A 27,915-nucleotide genomic window follows, 5' to 3' on the forward strand; every position below is an offset into this window, starting at 1 on the left:
TAGACACTAATCAGAATAGAATAGAATAATCCTTTAATTGTCCCACAAGGGGAAATTTGGTTGTAACAGCAGCAAAAAACACATATACAAACAGAACAGGACACAGGTCATAAAACAGAAACACGCACAACTTTTACATATTTTCATCATGAACAATAGTTAAAGTAATTGATAGGTTTGTAGCTTGAACCTATTCGCTGGAACGTTAAGGACAATTTGCTATGCAGCAAAAAGCAAGACTCAAGGCACCAGAGTTCTTTCTGTTACTCATGCATGAGGGAGACCTGGCTGGAGCCAAGTGTCGTTCCACCCACTTGACCTCCGTCAGACTCTCAGCCAGGCTCCCCACAGCACTCCTTTTATTGTGGTTACATGAATATGCATAGGGTCATTAACATATAACATCTTACATAGGTATACATGTGAACAAAGAATACTGTGTGTGTGTGTGTGTGTGTGTGTGTGTGTGTGTGTGTGTGTGTGTGTGGTCAAGATGTGACCCTGTGAAGACTCCCCAAAGCTGGTGCCAGGAGTCTAATGGGTCCATCTGAACAAAAGGCTCTTATACTCAAACAGATATACGTGTGTTTGCTAAACCATATATCAATAAGAAAAGATAAAACCTCTCCTAGGAGGTGTGTGATCGATGCCAGAACACTCTGTAGAGGAGTGAACACACTCCCCTCTTCATGCTACACAGAGTTGTTACAGACCTCCTAGGATGAGACATTCTTTCAATCTACAAATGATTATATACTTCTAAGCATATATGAGTAAATATTTCTAACAATAAATGACAATCAACAATACAAAACCTAACAGTAATAGTAAAGAAATACAAATATAAATATAAAAAATGGTAAAGAAAAACACATTATTAGGAGAACAATCAGTACCGATATAAACTGCCTAATGCTATTTGACACAGGTGAAATAAGAATCCTCAAATTTAAACAATTATTGTTCATAATTCCAAAAAGGTTGCAGTGAACATTAGACTGTCTCTACAATCCAAGATCCAAGATAGCACTTCTAAACTATAAGGGGTAGTGATACTAGGGTTTACAATTCCCACAGTTCATAGAAGGTTTGCTTCACTAAATTCTGAATAGAAAATGTTCAGAAAAATTCAGTTGTTTCCGTCTAATATGAAGCTGAAATAGTATTTGTAACTCTACAAATTGCATAAGTTGCGTCAATTTTTAAAGTGTATAAAAACAGGCCTTTTTGCATCAAGTAATTTTCTTGTTATACTAAGTTTTACAGTAAATGGATATTTTGAGATATTTCACATGTACTGAATCATGATTTTTTTTTGATGACTGGAAATAGAAGAACATAACATAAACACACTTTTAACACATTGACACATGGTCAAAAGCTATGATAACGCGTGCCTTTAGCGTATGAACGTATGAGCTCTATGAGTTCTTTTACAAAGTTCAGAACCTCCTCAAATCTCATCTTCTTTGGTTTCTCATCATCATGGTGAGAGCTTTCGGGGTTTACTGGAACTAACTGTCCTGATGAGGATTTATCTTTGGTTCTAATATATCGCTCAAATGTTTTCATGTTATCGGAAGTGTAGTATTGTCCTTCATTAGCTGTGACCATCTCATCTATTTTATCCAGGAGGCTTCGAACCTGCAGTTTATTTTCTCTCTTTTCATTGTCAAATACACAGTATCGGTTAGCACACAAGGACACCAGTTTTGATACATGGCTGTTTGACTGCATGAGATCCTCTACAGACTTCTTTTTCAGCTTATCGCCATGAGTAAAAAGCACCATTGAGTACTTTGAAGCATCACTACCAAACAGTTTAGGTAGCCGCTCCAAGAGTGCACAGTCTGCTTCGGAGAGTCTGTCCAATTTAACCACAAAGATTAAGGCATGTGGTCCTGGAGAGGCCATCAGTGGCACCTTCATCAACTCCTCACACAGCTCACGGCTAGACAGAACTTCATCACTGAATCCTGGAGTATCTATCACCGTGACACGTCGACCCTCCACCATCACAGATTCAGCAGCACACTCAGTCGTGACTGCTGCAAAGTCACAGCTGGATTCAAACCTCTCAGATCCCAGGATGGTATTTCCTGATGAACTCTTCCCGGCTCCAGAAAGACCAAGTAGCACGATCCTCCTCTCCACTGGAACTGAATTGCTGGTAAAAGAAACTGGAAAACATAAAAATAATTTCCTGAATCAGAACAATTACGCTTTTCAGCACTTATAAAACAGTAAAGGTATGAAGAGCAGCCACCCTACAATACTGATCATTTTTCCAAGACCTGTGCTTGTGGTATTTTGTCACCAGCACAATGTTCATATCCAAGTAAAACATGAGCTGGTGAGGCTACAGTAGTCACTGTGCAATATATATTGTTGTTTAAGACCTCAGTGACACTAGAGGTAAAATTTGTGAAATTTTCACAAATTCTCAACTCAATGTGACCATGAATGGTTGGCAGTGGTTGGCAACAGATTGCCTTTTTTCTGTATTAGACTAATTTCTAGCAATTACAGTGATCAATTTTTTGACCAATGACCCCTTTGTGCAGGTTAGTGTGAGAGGCATCCTGACTCGAACTGACTACAATTAAGCTCAGATTGGTGAAGGTCTGCAATCGATTGCCGTCAATTTTTTTAACAGCTTGTTTGCTCCATCATTTATTTCTCCAAGTCAGGTGACAACGTAATGAATCACACAAACCTGAATCACTAGGGTCTGTAGCAGGCAATTTACTTGCACTAGATTTAACACTGAAAAGCATTCCTTATTTTATGCTTGATGTCTGTTTAATAGTTACCACCAGGAGTGCTGATGTAATTGATATGAGAGGGGAAGTGGGCGGGCTGTGCAGAGCAGTGGGGGAAGCGTACCTGAACTGAGCAGAGACTCCAGAGTGTGGAGAATAACTCGCACTAAATTTTTCCCATGGTATATAACATCAGTATTTTCCTAGCTGTTCGTATGAAGTTTGAAATTCTAATGTGACAACCCTAGAAGAAACCACAGATCTATGAGTAAAATTTTGCTTATGAATGTTTTTAATGACAAATCAGTGATTTATCAATATTTTTGGACCTAAATTTGTTCATACTTTACTAATTTGCAGAGAGAGCCAAGACACACTTGCAAGAATTGAATAATTCTCACACTCCTCATTTTCATATGCAGTGAAGAGTTGGAAAAGAACGCAATTTTAACCATTTAGCTACTATTTAATTGTAACTTATTACCTTGTGAATGGTAATGTTGGTTCCTGTTGTGAAGCTCATTCCACTTCTGAAGCAGATCTTCGACTTGTTTCTGTCCTCCTTCCTTATTGTTGAACACATGGTACCGTCTTCCAAACTTTTCAGCAAGTGGTGGGAGTGAACCTTGTGGGTCTTCATTGATAAAATCCTCTAAGGTCATATTGTCCAAGTCATCTCCTCTGGTGAAGAGCAGAAAGCTGTTCTTCAGTTCCTGATCCCCAATGACTTCCATTGCTGCCTCGACAGCACGTTTTTGTTCATCGGTGAATCGATCAATTTTAATTACTACTAGGAACAAAACATTTCTGAAGGACTGAAGCTGTTCTTGAAAGTAAGTTTTTATTTTCTCCTCTGATCCATCACATAAAATTCCTGGAGTGTCAATTACTGAGATCTGTTTCCCAAACAAAACTTTACTTTTCTCTGAGATTTCAGTTGTAACTGATTTTAAGGCACGTCTAGACTCAAACATCGCCTGTCCTAAAATGGTGTTTCCAGATGCACTTTTCCCAGTCCCAGTGTGTCCAAGAAGAATGATGGTGAGACTCTGATCCATGTCTGAACATCAGCAAATCTGCAGGAGAAAACAGAAAACATCAATTGTACAATTTCACAGGCCCTGAAGCTCCAACAAGTCTGAAAGCTGAAAGATTTTTATCAGCTTCCAAACACAGGGCAGTATCCGGGGCTGGGACGCAGGGGCAGCAGCCTAAGGAGAGAAACCCAGACCTCCACCCCGGCCACCTCCTCCACCTTGTCCAGGCCACCCAAGAGATAAAATCTCTCCAGTGTGTCCTGGGTGTGCCTCGGAGCCTCCTGGTATCCTGGTGGGACATGCCCAGGACACCTCACCTAGGAGGTGCCCAGGAGGAATCCTTGTCAAATGCCCTAATCAATGTGCAGGAGTAGCGCCTACCAGATGGCCAAACCCCTCACATTATCTCTAAGGGAGAGGCCAGCCACCTTTCAAAGGAAGCGCATTTCTGCGATCTCGTTCTTTCGGTCACTACCCACAGCTCGTGGCCATAGGTGAGGGTAAGGACGTAGATAACGGTAAATTGGGAGCTTCGCTTTTACACTCAGCTCTCTCTTCACCACAGTGGTACAGCTGTGAATTAGGTTGTTTAAATGGAAGGTAGGTGGTAGGGTTGGGCGATATGACCCAAAATTCATATCTCGATATTTTTTAGCTGGATGGCGATATAAGATATATATCTCGATATATTTTTTTAAAGCCATAAAGTAAGAACAAAAAGAGAGTTCTTAGTCAAAGCTGTGTCCCAGATGTCACACAGGCACTTTTATTAACATAGAGCAGATGTACATAAAATTTACTCAAAAATAAATTATGAGCATTTATTAAATAATAATGCTCCATAAATAAAAGAAAACAATGTTGTTTTTGTGCATAACAAAAAGCTCACAATTGTGCAGTCAAAATGTAAACTAAAAGACGCTGAGCACAATAACAAAGACAGATTTCACAGCTGCTCTGTTCCCAACTTCTACTGTGTGACTGACAGCCTGGAGTTTGAAATCCGCTTCGCAACCGCGTCTCTTAACAGGTGCCATTTATGGTCCTTATACACAGTAGGGTAATATTACGTTGAAGCACAGTACGTATCACTCCGCGAGGCTCAGCCGTAATGCTCCGACAATCCATCAAGCGGTGCAGCACCGTAGCTTACCAAAGTCGTACTAAAACATTTTTTGACAGATTGCTGAGCGCCGTGTTCCACAGAAAATCGGTTCGCGGCCATCAAGCACAACCAGAATTCATACATAAGGCGAGCTGTCAACTTTTGAGAAAATGAAAGGATTTTAGTCCGTGCAGCGCCTCTGGGCTGCATGGCGTTAGCGTGGTTAGCTCGTTAGCGTGGTTAGCTCGTTAGCGTGGTTAGCTAGCTAACACGTTGACGCCGTCCAGCCCCACGCACGGGGCGATGCGCAGTAACTCGTTAACGGAGATTTGCCGTGTCCATCTTGTCGCTTCCTGCAGGTGAAGCGATGGGGGACGAGGAGTTGTGTTCAGTGAAGGAGAGGCGAGGCCGAGTAACGTTGCGTAAAGACGAAAGTGGACGAAAGAGAGGCAAACCTGCGGGTCCACAAGTATAATTATAACGTAACATAGACTATATCGATATAAAGGATATTGTCACATCTTATATCTCGTATAAAAATATATCGATATTTTTTAAAAACTCGATATATCGCCCAGCTCTAGTAGGTGGATCAATCTCTAGCACATGTCAAAATATCCTGAACCCCAACTTGCCCCCAAATGGATCCATCAGATAGTCTGTAAATGTTAGCTGGAAGTGCTTAGAGATAGATAAAAGAATTATATGAATTATATGTGATTATGTGAATAAGACAGGTAGTAAAACGTGCTTTGAGGGTTCAAAATTTAGTAGAAAGGTGATATAAAAGTACCAAGTAGTGTGGTGTTTGTTAACAACCCAAAAGGGGACGAAGCTGAGGCCCCAGAGGGCAGCAGATCAAACAGGTGGTGGGCGGGGTGCAAGGAGTCACCTGTGCTGGACCTGGTTTTTCTGTGACAGGATCTGGCAGTAACCTCCAGGGATGGCTGGGATATTCTAAAGTGGCCTCCAATGAGATGACAGTGCCAGCAGTGGCCCACAGCTCATTTAAGTTTGACACCCCTGTTTTACATTCTTGATGACAAATTCTGGAGGCTTGCTGCAGATTTTTCTGTGTAAAACAGACAGAGATAGATGGAGCAGAAAGCTATACATCGAGCTACAAAGTTTGCTTTTCTCCACGTCGGAGTTTGTTGATCAGATGCTTTGATGAAAGATGCCCTCTAGTTTTTTCACAGTAAAAGTTTTAATGGTGATTGGAGGGCATTTTGGAAGCTAGAAAAACGTTTTCCTTCACTCAACCTGAGCTCGCCTCTTTGTGATATGTATGTAAAATGACTCTGTGTTAACGCTGTGGTGGTGATGACACTGTCAGTACATCATACCTTTTGATCAAAAATTTTGCTAGTTTAATTTTGTTTTCTTTTGTCACATGGTGCGAGCACAATCAATTGCAGCTCAAAATGAGAAAGACCAAAGAATTGATTGTAGACATCAGGAGGACCAGAAAGCTTTTGAACCATGTTCCGTTTCAGACTTGTGTCAAGCCAGCCTCCAATTCGAGACTTGCAGTCAAGCCAGCCTCCAGTTTTTTCTTTACGTTCCCCGTGTATTCAAAGTATTACGGGAATGGATGTGGAAACCGGATTTCAACATAAAAGCCAACTTCGAGTGAATTAACAGATATGTTAAGAACATAATAACATATAATTTAGGCTTTTTTTTTTTTTTTACAAACTCTAATGTTAGATCTATATGACACAGCCTTGTACCCTAATTGTGCCCTGTCACTATCAAGGCCATCTTATTTTGGATTTCAAAGTAAAAGCCCTGTGAATCTTCATTTTTGAACTACTCTTTCAATGACTTCATAATGCTCTTAAAAGCAAAAGTCGTATTTCCAAATACTATTTGAACTTTATATCAACACTTTCCAACCACAGTCTTTTTCACAGTAATACCATATCAATATCGAGTCAGTCTGATTTTGCCTTTCATAGTAATGGCCCTTTGAAATTGCAGATATTTGACTTGATCTTCTAACGATTCAAAATGTTCTAAAATGAAAAATACTTGTTTCCACAGGGTAATTCCACTTTAGATCAACAGTATACAGCCCGACAGTGATACCATATCAATATCAAGTCATTCTGATTATGCCTTCCAAAATAAAAGCCCTTTCAAATTGAGCATATACGACCTACTTTTTTAACGATTTCAAAATGTTCTTAAACAGAATTTTGCTGTTTCCACAGGATGAATCCATGTTAGATCAACGGTATACAGACCCACAGTAATACCATCTCAATATCAAGTCATTCTGATTATGCCTTCCAAAATAAAAGCCTTTTCAAATTGTCCATAATTGACCTAACTTTCAGTGATTTCAAAATGCTCTAAAATGGAAAATTCCTGTTTCCACAGGATAATTCCACTTTAGATCAACAGTATAAAGCCCCACAGTGATACCATATCAATATCAAGTCATTCTGATTATGCCTTCCAAAATAAAAGCCTTTTCAAATTGCTCATTTTAGAGCATTTTGAATCGTTAGAAGATTAAGTCAAATATCGGCAATTTCAAAGGGCCATTACTATGAAAGGCAAAATCAGACTGACTTGATATTGATATGGTATTACTGTGAAAAAGACTGTGGTTGGAAAGTGTTGATATAAAGTTCAAATAGTATTTGGAAATACGACTTTTGCTTTTAAGAGCATTATGAAGTCATTGAAAGAGTAGCTCAAAAATGAAGATTCACAGGGCTTTTACTTTGAAATCCAAAATAAGATGGCCTTGATAGTGACAGGGCACAATTAGGGTACAAGGCTGTGTCAGATAGAAAAAAAAAAAAAAAAAAAGAAGCCTAAATTATATATCTGTTAATTCACTCGAAGTTGGCTTTTATTTTGAAATCCGGTTTCCACATCCATTCCCGTAATACTTTGAATACACGGGGAACGTAAGAAAAAAAACTGGAGGCTGGCTTGACTGCAAGTCTCGAATTGGAGGCTGGCTTGACACCAGTCAATTCAGGGGGTCGATGTGGACACCATGGAGGACTATAAATGCCTCAGAGTACACATAGAAACTGGGCTGGGTCAAAAAAAAAAAAAAAAAAACCCAAAACACCGCACTCTACAGGAAGGGCCAGAGTCGTCTCTATTTTCAGTCTCTGAGGTCCTTCAACATCTGACAGAATGCTCACGGTTTCTACGAGTCTGTTGTGGCCAGTGCTGTCCTCGGCATGCTGGGGCATCAGCAGGTTGGGGATGAATAAAGTATTCTGATGATTTGTTTGAGATATTAAAAGTCAAATATTAAACAATTCTTTATAGCGACACAAACTTGCCCTCACTACAATGTCCAAAAACAACTTCCAGGAGACGTTAATGTCCCTGACATTAGTACAACTTCATTTTTACTTTCTGGTCATTTAAATAAAAGCAATAAAATGAAACCTAACAATCGCATGAATATCAAACACATGATGCTGTATTATTTACCCAATAACACAAGGAGATTCTCAGTGTAACTGAAAGCGACTTCAGCTGCAATAATATATTACTACGTATTATCATGTGATATAATATACTCCGTGCAATTTTTGGTTGTTGGACGACAGAAGCGACAAGATCAAGTACTTCAATAGAAACTAAGAAAACAAAACAGGTAAATTCTTGAAAACAGATTTCAGATCAGCTGCAGAAGTGACAGCACACGTTAAAGACATTAGAATAAATAAGAACCAAACAAACCGAAAAACTGACCTAAGGCAGAGAGCTCCTCTTCGTCCTTTTTGTGACGCACTTAATTTAGACAGTGCTGCTGGCACCGGATGTGACTTTAAAAAATAAAAGCACTCGAAGCACTTTTCATGGTTTACCTTGGCCTTATTTATTTATTCATTTATTTATTGAAAAGGCTCAGTAATGATAACAATAACTTTCCTAATCCGCCCCCTCGCGTGCATGGGTTTGACTTAAAAATATACGATTAAAATTCAGACCGGTAGTTGGTGCCTTATTTTGGCATGCAGATTTTGTTTTCCTGCTCATTTGAAAGGAAAAAACCAACCAAAAAACGGACAGGGTAAACCGTCATAATGGCAGCAGCAAGCGGAGATCTCGGTAAGTTTATCATTCAGTGATTCAGTTTTCTGCTCTCTGTATTGAGGTGACTGTAATGTAATGCCTGATGAAGTATTGTGTGCGGATTATAAAGGAGCGAAGGAGGCTCGTTTTTCTGGGTTAGGTCCGTGTTACTTTCACTTTTACACAAAATGGAGACTGGCGGTCCATCACAGAGGGATTCCAGGAGCGCTGGAACTTCCCTCTGTGCTGTGCAGCTCTGGATGGGAAGCACATCCAGACAAAGGCACCCCATATATCATATAGGAGACACACACATTGATATACACTAAATATTCATTTCATTTCTTTTTTGTGGTGCCCAAATTTATGCACCTGCTTGATTTTGTTTAAACAATTATTGCACACTTTCTGTAAATCCAGTAAACTTCTTTTCACTTCTCAAATATCACTGTGTGTGTCTCCTGTATGATATTTAACTGACATTTTTTATTGTAACAACCAACGATTTATACAGGAAAATAATGTCTATTAACAAGGTTGCCCAAACTTCTGCATCCCACTGTATCAGTATATTTTGTCATTAGTATAATATGAAATAAATTCTACATGTGTCAAGCCGTGTGCCAACATTTGCTGTGTAGTAGAACTGAGACATTAGTCATTATAAACATTTATTTGAAATAATATTAAAAGTCTTAAACAGAAAAACATTAAACATAAATATATAAAATATAAGAATTTACAGAGAGACAGGAATAAAAAGGACCAGCTGCTCTCCAGAGCAGGAACAAGGCTGAGGAGGAACTGCTCCATTGGAGACTGGTGTGGACTCTTCAGGGACACCAGGGTGGCCAGCTCCAGCGCCGATGGACCGTCCTGGGACCCGTCCCTCATCTGCCTCGGAGCCGTCCTCCTCTGTGGGCCTGTAAAACAGCACAAAACACAAAGAAATGAGAAGGCTGCTACTAGATTTTAATTTCAACATTGAAAAAAACAAAACAAACAATAACAGGATATAATCAGATTGGTTGTAGATATTTAGTAAAGGTGATCACAAGGGAATCCCACCGACTAAAAAGGTATCAGTGCTTGCTGTACATACCTGTGGGTGCAGCAGCAGGAGCTCAGGGACTGGGGATGCTCTGCTGCAGAATCAGTTGGTTCTATCAATACAGTATTAAATGTTAACAGGTTGGATATAATAATCGTAGAGTAGACAGTGGTCCCTCATTTATTGCAGGGGTTCTCAGAATAACTAGCCCCTGGTCACAGTTCTCACAATTGATTCTCAAAGTGCAAACCTTTGTAGATTGCAAAACGTAAAAGTATTATTATGCCGCGGTTTGTCTTCATCTGCCCGCCACTTTCGTGCGCCTTTTTCCCTCACGGTGCAGGTGTGTATTTCCGAATGAGGCTCATAGTTATGGGTGTTTTTGTGCTGTTTTTTCTATTGGACGCGATGGTTATCAAAACCAAACGTGATAAATTTGGCAAGCGCAGGAGATTTGTCAATCAGGCTGCAGAATGCAATGCTGTACTGTGCAATAAAAAATCAGCGAAAAAGCAAAGCAGTGACGGATGAACAGCGGGACCACTGTGTGCTGTTTATTAATAAACAATAAAATATATTCCTAAATGATAACATGCATAAAAGCAGAACGGTATTTGTACGTCAGTGGGAAAATAGCGGTGGCTTGCTAGCTTTTGTGCGGCTTCCCGGGTCAGTGAAAACTTTCAAAAGAGAAATGAATGAACTTACCAGGTTGCCCGATCTCTTCACATATCTTCCTCCAAGCTCGGTCCTTTTTATTCCTGTCTCGGTCCAGAAAGCAGCTGGTGTTGTACAGCTCCGAGTTGTTTGCTACGGCATTGATTAGCCTTCCTTCTATTGAAGAATAAAGGGCTTTGGCTGGATCTGCCCCTTTGAACTAGGTAACAGCCACGTCACCAGGCTCCTGATTGGTTGTCGCGGCGCGATTTGACGCTGGAGTTCAGATTTTTCCAACTCCAGCGGTAGACGCTTAACGCGTGTGTGCACAAAATGCAACACAAAAACTCACACGCGTGGTTTTTTTTTTTGCGAGTCAAACGCGCCAGACGCGCTACACTGACACGTGTTTTGGCGTTTTGGCGATGCAAATCTGCTTCCGAATTTTCGCGGGAGCCACAATCGCGGGTCATCGCGCCTTTCCATTGACTTTACATGTAAACCTGACGCTCTGGCCGCCTCTATCGCGTTCGGTGTGAACGCACCGTTATGCACAAAGCGTCACGAGACAATGCTGAACTGCCTGAAGTGGATTTTTAATGTTCCACTGTTCAATATGCTATATATATATATAGCTACATATCTATGGCTCCTTTAACTGCACCTCGTAAAAGCGGCTATCTATACTTCAAAAGATACAAGGTACAGTAGTTAAAGGTGTTTTTGGTAGTTTTTCTTTTTCAACATAAAAAGGTCTGTCGTCATTCTTTTTTTGCGTTTTAATCACCCAGTGCTATGTCCACTTCACAACAAATATAATTTTGTGATTGTATACAATTCCACAAAATGTTTGTTCAACACATCAATAGCACCCTGTGAGAGTTTTCATGATTTATACAAAGTGAAGTGAAACACAATATAAGCAATACTCTGCAGGCATATTTACATATTTCTGTTATAACAACCAAGCTGTTACCAATATACTGCACTGTATTCTTGTTCAAAGTGTCTTTGCGTAAAAGACTAGTTCATCTACTCATACTCCAGCTGTGTACTGGCTCCAGGATTGGAAGCAGCCATGATAGTTGACTGAACATGTACTAACACTGTAGGATGCAAAATGGCAAACATCAGTAAACCACAAGGCCAGCACCAGCACACTGTATGCACTGCTACAAGGCCTCTTGGGGCCCCAACATGCAAAATCCAACTTTAACCCAAAATAACAAACTATAGATTACAACAACAATTTAGAATAGAATAGAATTCAACTTTATTGTCATTGCACATGCACAGGTACAGGGCAACGATATAGAACGATTCTAGAACTCCAGCATAACAGCTTTACAGCAGACAAAGAGTATAGCAGAAAAATACTGAACAATGATGTGTGCAGTGAGCTTGCTTTCTTATGCAGGTACTGAGAGATAACTTTGTAGTTCATTTTTGCCTCATAGGCAAAAAAACTGATGTGAACTTGAACAGAAAATACAACGGTCTGTCTGTTATTGCTTCTTTCCAACGACTTTTGAACTTTTATTTTGTTTTCTATCAAAATTTATGAACTATTGTATTTACCAAAAACACTGATATATGCGCTTTCTCAAATATTTTTGAGCACATCTGTCAGATATTGGTTTGCATAAACTTTTAAAACATTTCTGTTTGCAGTGCTGTAACTATTATTGCAAAAAAGAAATAAAAATGTGACGTTTCAGTGTACCTCCAGTTCCTCATGACAAGTGCTGCTGTCATCAACTGATCTGTCTGGAAATGTTGGCAGCCAAGCTTGGAGATTGTAAAAGTGCTTCCCCGCATTGTCTGAACTGCAGGGACTTTAAAACCCTGTGCAGCCATGGAGTCACCACATGCCTTTATCTGATTTAGTGCTCAGCTCAGATAAAATAATTATTGTGGGTGATTTTAACATTCATGGCGTGAGGAAATGGTGTGTCACAAATTTAGAAGATCATCATTTAGCCTGGAGAAATAGTTGGTGTCTTATTTTGGCATGCAGATTTTTTTTCCTGCTCATTTGAAGGGGAAAAAAAAACAAAAACAAAAAAACGGACAGGGTAAACCGTCATAATGGCAGCATCAAGTGCAGATCTCTGTAAGTTTATTATTCGGTGATTGCTCTGTGTTGATACAGGGCATTACCAACACAGAGCAGAGCAGCTATCTGAATGCTGCTCCAACAGAGGTCGATTATCTTGTTAATAATTTCACCTCCTCACTACGTACGACTCTGGATACTGTAGCTCCTGTGAAAACTAAGGTCTCTAATCAGAAGTACCTGACTCCGTGGTATAATTCTCAAACACGTAGCCTAAAGCAGATGACTCGTAATCTGGAGAGGAAATGGCGTGTCACAGATTTAGAGGATCATCATTTAGCCTGGAGAAATAGTTTGCTGCTTTATAAGAAAGCCCTCCGCAAAGCCAGAACATCTTACTATTCATCACTGATTGAAGAAAATAAGAACAACCCCAGGTTTCTCTTCAGCACTGTAGCCAGGCTGACAAACAGTCAGAGCTCTGTTGAGCCAAACATCCCTTTAACGTTAACTAGTAATGACTTCATGAACTTCTTCACAAATACAATTTTTATCATTAGAGAAAAAATTACCAATAATCATCCCACAGATGTAATATTATCTACAGCTACTCTTAGTACCATTGATGTTAAGTTAGACTCTTTTTCTCTAATTGATCTTTCTGAGTTAACTTCAATAATTACTTCCTCCAAACCATCAACGTGTCTTTTAGACCCCATTCCTACAAAACTGCTCAAAGAAGTCCTGCCATTAATTAATTCTTCGATCTTAAATATGATCAACCTATCTCTAATAATCAGCTATGTACCACAGGCCTTCAAGCTGGCTGTAGTTAAACCTTTACTCAAAAAGCATCTCTAGACCCAGCAGTCTTAGCTAATTATAGGCCAATCTCCAACCTTCCTTTATATCAAACATCCTTGAAAGAGTAGTTGTCAAACAGCTAACAGATCATCTGCAGAGGTTTATTTGAAGAGTTTCAGTCAGGTTTCAGAGCTCATCACAGCACAGAAACAGCTTTAGTGAAGGTTACAAATGATCTTCTTATGGCCTCTGACAGTGGACTCATCTCTGTGCTTGTCCTGCTAGACCTCAGTGCAGCGTTCGATACTGTTGACCATAATATCCTATTAGAGCGATTAGAACATGCTGTAGGTATTACAGGTACTGCGCTGCAGTGGTTTGTATCATATCAGATGACACCCAGCTCTATCTGTCCATGAAGCCAGATAACACACACCAATGAGTTAAACTGCAGGAATGTCTTAAAGACATAAAGACCTGGATGGCCGCTAACTTTCTGCTTCTTAGTTCAGATCAAACTGAGGTTATTGTACTCGCCCCTGAAAATCTTAGAAATATGGTATCTAACCAGATTCTTACTCTGGATGGCATTACCTTGGCCTCCAGTAACACTGTGAGGAACCTTGGAGTCATTTTTGACCAGGACATGTCCTTCAACGCACATATTAAACAAATATGTAAGACTGCTTTCTTCCATTTGTGCAACATCTCTAAAATTAGAAATATCCTGTCTCAGAGTGACGCTGAAAAACTAGTTCATGCATTTATTACTTCCAGGCTGGACGACTGTAATTCATTATTATCAGGAAGTCCTAAAAACTCCCTGAAAAGCCTTCAGCTGATCCAAAATGCTGCAGCAAGAGTCCTGACAGGGACTAGAAAGAGAGAGCATATTTCTCCTGTTCTGGCTTCCTGTTAAATCCAGAATTGAATTCAAAATCCTGCTCCTCACATACAAGGTCTTAAATAATCAGGCCCCATCTTATCTTAATGACCTTGTAGTACCATATCACCCTATTAGAGCACTTCGCTCTCGCTCTGCAGGCCTACTTGTTGTTCCTAGAGTATTTAAAAGTAGAATGGGAGGCAGAGCCTTCAGTTTTCAGGCCCCTCTTCTGTGGAACCAGCTTCCAGTTTGGATTCGGGCAGATGCCGCCCCTCCCTAAGCTTGGTTCTGTCGGACGTTTCTTCCTGTTAAAAGGGAGTTTTTCCTTCCCACTGTCGCCAAAGTACTTGTTCATAGGGGGTCATATGATTGTTGAGGCGACTTTTGTTGTGATTTGGCGCTATATAAATAAAATTGAATTGAATTGAATAAAGCTGCTCACAGCAAACATTCACTTACAAATTTGTCAGAACTTTGCAAACTGTTTTTGACTGTTGCCTTTACATGTTTCAAAAAAACAAACAGAAACTTTAACATGTACATAAATATTCACAGGCTTTGACATGACACTCAAAATAGAGCTCAGGTGCATCCAGTTTCCAACGATCATTGTCGGATGTTTCGATCTGTTCTCCAACCCAATCCCGTCTCAGGGGTCTACATCAGTTGTTTGGGCTTCACAGGTTGGTTTGTGCCCGACATGCATTGTCAACTATAGGACTTTATATAGACAGGTGTGTGCCTTTCCAAATCATGTCCAATCAGCTGAATTTGGTGTAATTTTGGCTGGCCCGTCACTCCTGGGAAGGTTAACCACTCTTTTAAGTTTCCTCCATTTGTGGATAATGGCTTTTACTCTGCCAAAAGTTGATTGTGTTCATCTGGACATTTTCAGTCATCAGGTGACTCCTTCAGTCTTAGCTGACTGCAGGTTGACATTTACACAATGACTGAAACCAGCACAGCTGAATGAACAGTGTGCAGTGAGATCAGTTCCTTGAGCATTAATATGTACATTTTCAAGACCAACCTTTGGGATTTTCTTGCCTGGATGATTGAGAATGCATCAAGGCACTCACTGCGGATCACTGGACTCCCAAATCCTTAGAAATGGCTTTATAACCCTTTCCAGACTGACAGATGTCACTGTCTCAGCTTTTTTTAAGATTGTGGTGTGATGTGTTGCTTTCTGAGATCTTTTAGCCTGCTTCTCTTTGTCAGACAGCCTCTACTTAGGTGATTTCTTTGTTCAACAACTCTGCCAGGTAGATTTGGGTAACATTTTCCTTTAGTAAATGAAATAATAATTTAAGTTAAAAAGTGCATTTTATATTTGTCTGATATTAAAAAGTGATTATCTGAAATACAATGGGGCAAAAAAGTATTTAGTCAGCCACCGATTGTGCAAGTTCCCCCACTTAAAATGATGACAGAGGTCAGTAATTTGCACCAGAGGTACACTTCAACTGTGAGAGACAGAATGTGAAAAAAAAAATCCATGAATCCACATGGTAGGATTTGTAAAGAATTTATTCGTAAATCAGGGTGGAAAATAAGTATTTGGTCACCTCAAACAAGGGAAATCTCTGGCTCTCACAGACCTGTAACGTCTTCTGTAAGAAGCTTTTCTGTCCCCCACTCGTTACCTGTATGAATGGCACCTGTTTGAACTCATCATCTGTATAAAAGACACCTGTCCACAGCCTCAAACAGTCAGACTCCAAACTCTGCCATGGCCAAGACCAAAGAGCTTTCGAAGGACACCAGGAAAAGTATTGTAGACCTGCACCAGACTGGGAAGAGTGAATCTACAATAGGCAAGCAGCTTGGTGTGAAAAAATCAACTGTGGGAGCAATCATCAGAAAATGGAAGACATACAAGACCACTGATAATCTCCCTCGATCTGGGGCTCCACGCAAGATCTCATCCCGTGGGGTCAAAATGATCATGAGAACGGTGAGCAAAGATCCCAGAACCACACGGGGGGACCTGGTGAATGACCTGCAGAGAGCTGGGACCAAAGTAACAAAGGTCACCATCAGTAACACACTACAACGGCAGGGAATCAAATCCCGCAGTGCCAGACGTGTTCCGCTGCTGAAGCCAGTGCATGTCCAGGCCCGTCTGAAGTTTGCCAGAGAGCACATGGATGATACAGCAGAGGATTGGGAGAATGTCATGTGGTCAGATGAAACCAAAGTAGAACTTTTTGGTATAAACTCAACTCGTCGTGTTTGGAGGAAGAAGAATACTGAGTTGCATCCCAAGAACACCATACCTACTGTGAAGCATGGGGGTGGAAACATCATGCTATGGGGCTGTTTTTCTGCCAAGGGGACAGGACGACTGATCCGTGTTAAGGACAGAATGAATGGGGCCATGTATCGTGAGATTTTGAGCCAAAACTTCCTTCCATCAGTGAGAACTTTGAAGATGAGACGAGGCTGGGTCTTCCAACATGACAATGATCCAAAACACACCGCCCGGGCAACAAAGGAGTGGCTCCGTAAGAAGCATTTGAAAGTCCTGGAGTGGCCTAGCCAGTCTCCAGACCTCAACCCCATAGAAAATCTGTGGCGGGAGTTGAAAGTCCGTGGTGCTCGGCGACAGCCCCAAAACATCACTGCTCTCGAGAAGATCTGCATGGAGGAATGGGCCAAAATACCAGCTACTGTGTGTGCAAACCTGGTAAAGACCTATAGTAAACGTTTGACCTCTGTTATTGCCAACAAAGGTTATGTTACAAAGTATTGAGTTGTATTTTTGTTATTGACCAAATACTTATTTTCCACCCTGATTTACCAATAAATTCTTTACAAATCCTACCATGTGGATTCATGGATTTTTTTTTCACATTCTGTCTCTCACAGTTGAAGTGTACCTCTGGTGCAAATTACTGACCTCTGTCATCATTTTAGGTGGGGGAACTTGCACAATCGGTGGCTGACTAAATACTTTTTTGCCCCACTGTACGTAAATGCGATCAATTAAAAAAAACTAAGAAATCAGGGAGGGGCTAAGTATTGTGCACCTATTTCAATGCACTCACATCACACTCCATTATTAGAGGTTTCACACTTACAAAAACAATGACACATGCATGAACAAACACCTACATATTGTCATACAATAATTTACCTGCAGACAATTTTTTGTCCTATCTTCTTATCAATCTTTTCATAACACTCCTTTTAATAATAACTATACGAACAACATTCAAATTAATTTATTTTCTCTTTTCATAGGATCAGTGACAAGAAGAAGAAACAGTTTGGATATCCGTCAAGGTTGGAAACCCTTTCAGTCCTATTCTCCTGTTTCAGTGGGAATGTTTATATTGACCTTGCAAAGAAAAGCGTCTGGATTCCTGAGGTCAGATGGCCCAGGATGTGAGTGGGCCATCTGATCTCAGGAATTCGCATGATAAGGTGTGGCCAGGTTTCACAATGAACTCACCCGAAACTCTGGCTGATTGGGACCCAAATCCAGTTTCACACCTTGGCTCATGTGATTAGAGGATCATCAGGGGGTCCTTTTGTCCCTCTGTGGGGGGAAACTCCCACTGGGTTTATATCTGGGACTCTCCACCATTTGACCTTAGAACTGAAGAAGCTTCTCGGATGAGAGGTGAAACGTCTTCAAGTAACTTAAAGAAGTCCAGACGCTTTTCTTTGCAAGCTCCTTTGACTACGATGACCTGGTTGACTGAGAACCTTCACAGACTTCTATTGACCTTCTATACTCCAGTTGATTTTTTTTTATAATCTTCCGGATTCATGATAATTCCAAAAGAAAGGGAAAAGCTGCTGTAAAGTGTCAATTATAAATTTATTTTAAATATAGCAAATAGCTCTTTCCAATTATATGACCAAGATTTCTAATTTATATTTTCATCATCTTTCTCCTCTTCTTCATCTGCCTCCTCAACCACTGGTTTCTCTCCTGCCTCATATCCTGAACTAAAGACAGGCCGTTAACATACAAAATACTGCCTATTTATTCCCCATATTGTTACAACTACTTATCGTTAATAGATTAGACAAATTAACATCAATGTTCCATTTAAGTGTACGAAAAAAATAACACTTTCCCTTTGATTAGATTCTCACATTGTCTGAGAGTTCTTTCATAAAAGCCCCTTTTACATTAGTACACAGCAAAATCTCCAGTGTTAAATTAACACTGGAGAGTGTCTATATGGGTCCACACCTCTGAGTGTTAAATACAACACTGTTGAGTGTTAAAGTAACACTTTTGACAGTGTTATATGTTTAAAAGTAACCTAGTCAGTTTTGAAGATTAACAATGGCTAACACTGAGCAGTGCTGATTTTCTAACACTGGAAAATAACTCAATGTTAGAAATATTCCAGTGTAAGCATGTCCTTCTTCTTTTTTTATTTTGAAACTTTATATTTTGATTTATTCTTTGGATTTCGTTAAACTCTTATGTTGTGGAAACATCTTGAGTGACCCATAATTTCTATATATTTGTCATAAGAGAGGCCAGACTTTCACCTAGTTTTTCTTTTTTAAGTGCTCTGAAGGCTTTATGAAGTTGTTCTTTGGACATTGGCTGCCTTTTAAATTATTTTCTCTCCTTTCCTCATATCTTAGAGGAACTTTTTGGAACCAGGGACATTTACAATAGCCCTATGTTCCTCCCCCTTCTCCTTTGGTCAGGTTAAACCCTGCCACATCCACAAAGATAATTTCATGGGTAACAGACCGTCCTTGAATCGCAAAGATTCTCTGCAAAACACATAACACAGTAGAGTAAATCGCTACCCTGAATCACAGTTCAAGGGTGCACAAATGGCAGCATAAACTGCAATGCTGTGATGGAACACAGTACTTCATACAATATCAAAACTCATACCTTAACGTATTTCACTCATTGGTTTTTTACTCTGTCAGAGTTTCATTTAAAAGAGGTGCGGCATACCTGTTTAATCTGGAATTGGTTCTTTCAGAGGATGTGGTCAATTGTGAAGAGACTGATGGCATTTATCCCTCGAAAATGATGATCATCCTCGATCACTCTCCTTTGATTCTCTTGCAGGCGGATTACATTATTGGCAGTTACCATGTTTACAAGTTCCCTCTCTTGCTGCTTCGACAAAACCCATAACCTGCCTCCACCAGGTGGCCGTTTCTGTGTCCTACAAAAATAGAAGCGCTCATTACTGTAACTGTCAAACATCCTTTTTACACGAAAAAAAAAAAGAAACATACTGAAAATCAAGAAAGGCAAGGCAAGGCAAGTTTATTTGTATAGCACAATTCAACAACAAGGTGATTCAAAGTGCTTTACAGAGACATTAGAAACAAGAACAAATAAAAAGCATGATTTAAAATTGATTAAAACAAGCAAATAAACTAACTAACTAATTAACAAACAAACAAACAAACAAACAAAACAGTATATAAAATCAAAACAGATAAAATCAGAACAGTAGATAAAATCAGTAGTTAATGTAAGTTTTGAAATTTAAGCTTAAATTTAAGCTCAAGAAACTTGAGATCAGTAACCAAAAGTTACTGTACACAGCAGTCTTACTGCAAGTACACCTACCTGTTTTTCTCCCTGAAGGTTCTGATGATGGGGGCGACTCAAATTTGTCTGTACTTGCTGCCCATGCTCCTTCATAGTCATACCAGGGACAAGGACATGCTCAACTAAAGTGGTTCGAATTTCATCCGACACCCCTTCTGCTCCCCCCGCCCCTTCTAAAGTTGTGACGCGCCATTTCCTCTCCAGCTTAGTTATCTGCTTTAGGCTACATGTTTGAGAATTATACCACGGAGTCAGGTACTTCTGATTTGAGGCCTTAGTTTTCACAGGAGCTACAGTATCCACATTAAATGCTGTGTTGAGGCTGTCATTTTTAGCATCTACATGGATGTTAAAATCACCCACAATAATTATTTTATCTGAGCTCAGAACTAAATTAGATATAAAGTCTGAGAAATCAGACAGAAACTCTGTGTAAGGCCAAGGTGGACGATAGATGATAACAAGTAAGACTGGTTTCTGAGTTTCACAGCTGGGGTGGACAATGTTAAGCATCAGGCTTTCAAATGAATTAAAAGTCTGTCATGGTCTTTCATTAATTAATAGGCTGGTGTGAAAAATTGCTGCCACACCGCCCCCTCGGCCTGTGCTTCGAGGTTTCTGGTAGTTAGAATGACTCGGGGGTGTTGATTCGTTTAAACTATCCAGAGTTGGGACCAGGAAGCAGAGTTGCAGTCTTACACGCCTCTCTGCAGCTTCTCTCCTCCTGCTACCCCCCCAAAAACCCATCTCCATAGAGACTGTGTCAGCTCCCAAACAGACAAAAAACAAACTAAAAACCAGCAACAAACAACTTAAACATAAACAATTACAAAGAAAGAACAATACAGCATCCACATCTGAACCAAAGAGTAAAACAGTGAAATGTGGATTATTAAATATTAGGTCTCTCTCCTCCAAGTCTCTGTTAGTACATGACTTAATAATTGATCAACAAATTGATTTACTCTGCCTTACAGAAACCTGGTTGCAGCAGGATGATTATGTTAGTCATATTTTGGGGGGTTTAATAAATTTGTCCATATTTCTAGAAATGAGAGCAGAGGTCAGAGCCCATAATGAGGACCACCCATGCAGATGAGAGAGAGCGCACACAAAACAACACATTTTGCCCAGCATGGGGCCAGCCGGTGAGACATGGGGTCAATTACACCTGGAAGACAATTGACTATGGTTGCCGGTGTCTCTAGCTTCACATGTCTGAGAACAGAATCACCAATTACCAGAGTTTGACCCCCGGCGGGTGTGTCGCCGAGTGGGGAAAAACGGTTAGACACATGAACGGGTTGGTGGTGTACCTGGGGCTTCTGTTTAGGACTATGCTTCCTCCTCACCGTCACCCAGCCGCCCTCTTTCCCCAGCTGCTTGGGGTCTGCCGGGGAACAGCTAGCAGGGCCTACGCTATCTTCGGCTGCACCAGCTACAGGGGCCTGGCTAGCTATGGGTGAATGAAGGGTGCGAAGCCGAGTCTCCATTTCTGTAATCCTGGCCTCCAGCGCTGCAAATATACTACATTTGTTACAGATATCATTACTGCTAAAGGAGGCCGAGGAGTAACTAAACATCTGACACAATGAGCAAGAAAGTGCAGGAGGGACAGGTGAAGTAGCCATGGTGCTAATGAGTCGGCTACGAGCTAAGCTAAGCGAGCGAAACAATAAAGACCCAGTGAGTGAATACCATCCATTCACTTCCGCTTATCCTTTTCAGGGTCACGGGGGGTGCTGGAGCCTATCCCAGCTGTCATAGGGCGAGAGGCAGGGTACACCCTGGACAGGTCGCCAGTCTGTTGCAGGGCTAATACATAGGGACAGACAACCATTCGCACTCACATTCACTCCCGCATTCACACCTGTGGGCAATTTACACTTTTCAGTTAACCTATCCCCACAACGTGCATGTCTTTAGACGGTGGGGGGAAGCCGGAGTACCCTGGGAGAACCCACGCAAACAGGGGGAGAACATGCAAACTCCACACAGAAAGGCCCTGGCCTGATGGTGGAATTGAACTCAGGACCTTCTTGCCTTGAGGCAACAATGCTAACCACCGTGCGTGAGTGAATACTTTGGCTATAAATTAGGTAGTGAGTACACAGAAAGTGTGCTTTGGATGAAGCACGTGAAGATTAAACTATGAAAAAAGAATGTATCTAAAGGTTTTTAATTACATTGCTAAGCAGATAAGTTACTCAAAATCACCACTGTATTTGAGCAGGAACAGGAAGTGATGCTCTACCGCAAAGAGAGCGAACACCAAGTGATAACTCATGATTATCTAAGACCTGCCATCAAATGTCCACCATTTCTTGACAATCGTTTGTGTCAGCTGTTCTTTAGTTGGCATAAAATGGGATGGAGCTTTATTAGTTAATCAAAAATATCTCAAAGAGGTAAATGGACTGGTTCTCATAAAGGATTTTTCTTCTAGAACACTTAAAGCTCTTTATACAGCCTTCACACAAGCACTTTTTCTTCTGTGCCTTAGTGCTATCTAACATTGTGATGGATGCATCGGAGAGCAACTTGAGGTTGCCCAAGGATATTTGGTTTGCAGACTGGAGCAGTCAGGGATCAAACAACCAACCTTTTGATTAGTTGATGACCTGCTCTACTTCCTGATATACAACCACCCCCTTTATTCACGATTTGACAGTAGAAGGAGACAAACACTTTAACAGGACTGTAATTTAAAATATTTTTATTTTTTATTTATTCCGATAACCTAAAGTTCAGGCATGTTTTCACTTTTGCAGACTTTAGACTGGTTGTTGTAGGCAAGACTGGAGCTGGGAAAAGCTCCAGTGGAAACACCATACTGGGAAGAGATGCCTTTGGAGCAGCAGTCAGTCAGTCCTCAGGTAATACATTAATTAATTATTTTATCCAGTCACCTTTGCTGATAAGTCAACTTGACTTATCAGCAAAGGTAAAGCCAATATGAACAACAAAGAACTACACACAGAATAACTGCCCAATCTCAGTTAGGCAGAATAAAAGTGGGAGCTAAGAAACCTACAATGTAAAGATTTGATTTGCTATTTAAACACAAAGACAGAACACAGCCCAGGGTCAGGAGTGACAAAATTAATTTAATTAATTAAATGTGGCAATAATTAGTTAAAATGTGAAATAAATACCTTCACAAGAGAAACTCCAGACCTTTAAAACAAAGATAAAACCTGTGTGTTAACAAATCTCCACTGCTCTGGTTTTCCAGGCTAGCTTCCTAAAAGCACAAACAGTCACAGCTGCTGCTGAACATTGGCCGGATATCAGACTGTATAATCAGCTCATCACTCTCTGTTTTCCTGTTTGTATTCGTGGAAGTCGACTCACATTAAAGCTGACATTTGCTCAGGTGTTATTATTTTTAATCCAAACTGTGCTAGAGGAGCAAAATCACGCAGCTAAAAAATAATCAGTGCTGATAAACAGAAACCAGACATATGAAGTGTATGAATGGTGGATGATCTCCTGAGACCTGTCAAGTGAAGTCATGTTTCAGAGTAAACTCATGTGTTTTCTCTCCTCAGTCACTGCACAGTGCTGCAAGCAGAGTGGGGAGGTGTTCGGCAGGGAGGTGACCATCGTTGACACTCCCGGCCTCTTCGACACCTCATTACCTGATCACATCGTGAAGAGGGAGATCTCCAAATGCATCAACATGTCGGCCCCAGGGCCCCACGCCATCCTGCTGGTCATCAAGATGGGACCCTTCACACAAGAGGAAAGAGATGCTGTGGAGAAGGTGGAGGAGATCTTTGGAGACGGTGCCTGGAAGTACACAATGATCCTCTTTACACTGGACGGTGAAACTGGACTGGACATCCAGAGTGAGCTGGATGAGGCTGGGCCTGAACTGAAGGAGGTCCTGCAGAAGGCCCAGAACAGATACCACGTCTTCAACAACAGCCAAGCTGATGATCGTGGTCAGGTCCTGGATCTGCTGGAGAAGGTGGAGAGGATGGTGGCTGACAATGGAGAAGAGTTTTACTCCAACTACACCTACAAGCAGGTGGAGGAAATGTTGAAGCAGAGAGAGTCGGAGCTCAGAGAGTTCTTCAAGAAAGAAATGCAGGAGAAAATAAAAGCTGTGGAGTTAAAGTACAAGAAGCTGATGGAGGCTCAGAAGGAACAATCAGGCATGAAGAGACGATGTCAGGCTGAAGTGCAGGAAGTGAAGCGCTTTTTCAAAGCTTTAGATGTCCGCCATGTTGTAGAGCAGACTGTGGAAACAGACACCATGGATGACATTCAGAAGTTTCACATGACCCTAAAACTAAAGTTTACCCCTTAACCTCTTCTGCAACCTCATGGCTTCATTCTTAGAAACTCCACACTGTTCCTCAATGTTTCTTGTTCATAATTCAAATGCCAACACCATTTTTCCATTGGAAAAGAAAAATAATCCAACAATTGGAAGCTTCCTCATGACCCGAGTGTTGTTAAAATTTTGGGTTCATCAGGAGAAACATGTCTACATGTGGTTCATAAAAAGTGCTTAGTAATTCTGATATAGAGCTTTTGTCACTGTCAGTCTTGTAAGTCATGTATCTGTATACTGACCTGGTAAAGGTAGTATCCCCTCTGCCAGATAACCAGCAACAAGCTCATTCACTTCCTTCAGAAGGACACCTTTAACTGAAATGTAGTCAGTATATTTTCTGAGGAATGGCACTGGTATTTGCTAAATTCATAGAAAACTATGAGAAAGATGGTTCCTGCCAAAACATCAGCGCTTTATCTCAAATATGTAGGAAAAATAGTTGTTTTTTGGGGCATTCTGTAGGAAAGTAATGATTATCTACCTCTGCCTCTGTCAGTGCGCCCCAGGGCGGCTGTGGCTACAATGTAGCTGCCATCACCAATGTTTGAATGGGTGGATGACTGGATGTGTAAAGCACTTTAGGGTCCTTAGCGACTAGTAAAGCGCTATATAAATACAGGCCATTTACCATTTAAAAATATAAAACTGTAAAAGTGGTGGGGAGGGTGGGTGGGGATCTTAGGCATGGCAATGCTCCGGGGTGGTGTGGTTGCAGGGCCCATGGTGGGGTGTGGGAAATACGGGTCCTCACTGAGCGGGTTATTAGAGGATTACTACCAGAAGGATCCAGCTATCTCCCAGTCTTAAGCACCCTGCCGCCCTCCACTTCCTCAAACAACATCTCATCATCATTTGGGTGCTCACATCACATCTGCCCCCTGAATCTTAATAACACTCTAGTTTACATACAGTCATACACAATCTTTTCACCTCATCGATGCACACATGCACCCAATATATCACTTACAACACTGACGAGTGGGAGTGGGAAGGTCTTCCTAAACGCTTGTATCCTGCACTCTGCATTTGTATGTGACACAAACAGAACGGTGGAGGACATTAAGCTGATGATATACCTGCTGCTAAACCTTTTTGTTGTTGTTTGGGGTGGGCTCAGATAAGTATTGATAGGTTTCCTGCTCCATTCAGCAAATTGACCTGTCATATTTGCCATAATCTACACGTTCAGTTAAATTTTGCTGAAACATAAATCATGCTGGAATAAAGCTCAAATATGTGATATGAAATATGTGGATTTTATTAAAAATACAGAGATCTCTAAAGTATTTGCATATTTTTACTGCTCAGTCATCATTCTCAGCATCACTGTATAACTATAGTAAAATCTATGAAATAAAGATGTGTGTAATCACTAAATGAATATGAACTAGAGATGGACCGATCCGATATTACGTATCGGTATCGGTCCGATACTGACCTAAATTACTGGATCGGATATCGGAGAGAAATAAAAAATGTAATCCGATCCATTAAATATCAAAAAAGCACCTCACAAAACTTGCGACACGGCGTAACTCTGCTCATAAGCACGTTGGAGCAGTGTGGTCACATGATAGAGCAGCTGTGTGTATTTGTAGCCTCACCAGCATTTCATCTCTGAGGAAGTGATCCCAGAGAGAAGTAAACCAAGTGTGTAAGTTCATCTCTGAATATTTGTAAAGCATTCCGGCGTTAAGCTTAACAACTGATATATGGAGCGACTGCCTCTCTCTCTCTCTCCTGCTGCTACTTCAATCATGAAACTGATCAATGATCAGCTGATCGTCTCTCTTCTTAGTCTTTGGCCCACTTCTCACCAGAAAGAGGAAACCAGCGGCTGAACAACAGCAGAACGTTTAAGCTTGATAAGCTGTTGTTAGAATGTATTTAATATTACTTTCTACACCAGGATCTTTTTCTACGTAGCTGACGGCTGGTAACTGTGCAGGGGCGGATCTAGCAAAGTTTAGCCAGGGGGGCCGATAGGGCATGAACAGGGAAAAGGGGGCACAAAGACATACTTTTCTTTCTTATTCTCATTTAAAATGTCGAGCTTTTAATAAATAATTATCTGACACCCAAAGTTTTAATCTGATGTAAAATATATAGAAGTCCATTACTGTATATAGTAACTGTTAAGTCTAATATACCCTAGTAAGCTATAGTACTTTTTACTTTGGGAAGGTACCATCTGTGCAGTTCTGTTGAAGAAAGATGTTGAATCTGTTTAATTATTCTTGAAAAATAATTGATTTCTGTGAATTTTCTTTTACATGCATTAAATTAAAGTTGATTACGTCGATTAAGCATCACGAAGCGGAGGTTGGGGGGGGTCCCTATTTCTTTTTTTTGTGGGGCGTTTTCAACCCTATTAGTTAGGTTGCTTAATATTTCTGCTAAGTACTCTTTCAAATACCAGAATAGGGAGGATGGAGCAGGTTTAAGTTTATTAGATTGATCAGTTTTGCTGAACTATGAAATATTTTGGGTGTAGTGTATTTTTTTTTTTTTTACATACAGGTATAACTGAGTAGCTTTAGAGTTGTTGTTTATTTAAACTTGAGTATGAACTTATACAAAATGCAGCAAGATATTAAAAAAAACAGTTAAAAAACACTATCGGATTCATATCGGTATCGGCAAATATCAAAATTTATGATATCGGTATCGGACATGAAAAAGTGGTATCGTGCCATCTCTAACATGAACGTTGATGCTTTCTTTCTCTCTGAGTTCTCACTTCTACCTGCTCCAGGCTCCTCCTTGGACACATAACTTCCTACCACTGTTAGGAATAAAAGAAATATTTTTAATGTGTATCTGCTCATTAGATTGTTTTATGTACTTTAATAATGAAGGCTTGTAGAGCAAGGCCACCTTTGACTCACAAACTAAGTGCTCAGCCAGACTGAAAAACAGGAAGTTTTAGTGCACAGGCCTATTAATAGATAAAGACCCAGAAAAGAGGAACTTTCCTTATAAGCAATGTTTGAGACTGTGTGACGTGTAAAGTACCAAAATAAAACCTATATGAGGCACAGTTTATGATTCTAATGTTAGAGATCCTGCAACTGGCGTTTGAGCTGTGCAGGGGTCTCTCTCTTCCGGAAGATGATTAAATAAAAAGAAATATAAATGTTACAACACACTATGAGTCGGTTTCCTCTGTTCTGTCATGGGGACAAAAGAATCGGGGTTAATAGTCTTCAAGCACAAGAGTGATCAAAGCTGAACATCAGGTCCAAACATCACAGAGCAGAACCAAACAGTCAAACTGTTAAAGGAGGAAGCAAAGCAAACTTACAGTTTCTTCACACACACCAACAACAAACTCCACTCCACAGCTGGCCAGTAAACATAGACACACAGGTGAGCTGCTCCTTACTGGAAGAAGGCGGGACTGCACCTGAAGACTGTGAGAGGGCCACACCTTCATGTGCTGGTTTACAAATATGTGGTCAGACTGGCTCAGAGTGAACAAACTGATCACAGCTCGTCTCTGATACAACCACAGTGTTTACTTTGTTTGGAGTATAAATCTTTATACTGCAAATATGTTCATCATGTTTCTCTGATTCCAGTCTGTAGATCCAGTCACA

The 27,915-nt window shown here is 40.6% G+C and overlaps 3 protein-coding genes and 1 non-coding gene across 10 annotated transcripts in view; 2 read left to right on the plus strand and 2 right to left on the minus strand.

Moving 5' to 3' along the window:
- Positions 1-27,915, minus strand: part of LOC106676623 (NACHT, LRR and PYD domains-containing protein 12) — a 198,102-nt gene that overhangs the window by 76,755 nt on the left and 93,432 nt on the right. The window lies entirely within an intron of this gene.
- Positions 1-27,915, plus strand: part of LOC112431588 (uncharacterized) — a 47,312-nt gene that overhangs the window by 4,719 nt on the left and 14,678 nt on the right. The gene's annotated exons all lie outside the window — the stretch shown is intronic.
- LOC143414042 (GTPase IMAP family member 7-like) lies at positions 1,375-27,716 on the minus strand. Its single transcript, XM_076877676.1, has 4 exons — positions 27,621-27,716; positions 19,360-19,576; positions 3,247-3,838; positions 1,375-2,180 (listed from the first exon to the last, which is right to left on the minus strand). The coding sequence occupies exons 3-4, from the start codon at positions 3,818-3,820 to the stop codon at positions 1,375-1,377; spliced, it is 1,380 nt and encodes a 459-aa protein (XP_076733791.1). The 5' UTR covers positions 3,821-3,838; positions 19,360-19,576; positions 27,621-27,716.
- On the plus strand, positions 8,912-24,809 carry LOC112431590 (GTPase IMAP family member 7-like). Its single transcript, XM_076879425.1, has 4 exons — positions 8,912-8,996; positions 17,661-17,702; positions 22,743-22,847; positions 23,523-24,809. The coding sequence occupies exons 1-4, from the start codon at positions 8,972-8,974 to the stop codon at positions 24,284-24,286; spliced, it is 936 nt and encodes a 311-aa protein (XP_076735540.1). The 5' UTR covers positions 8,912-8,971; the 3' UTR covers positions 24,287-24,809.

The sequence above is a fragment of the Maylandia zebra genome, linkage group LG3 (genome assembly GCF_041146795.1).
Source record: "Maylandia zebra isolate NMK-2024a linkage group LG3, Mzebra_GT3a, whole genome shotgun sequence".
Classification (NCBI taxonomy): domain Eukaryota; kingdom Metazoa; phylum Chordata; class Actinopteri; order Cichliformes; family Cichlidae; genus Maylandia; species Maylandia zebra.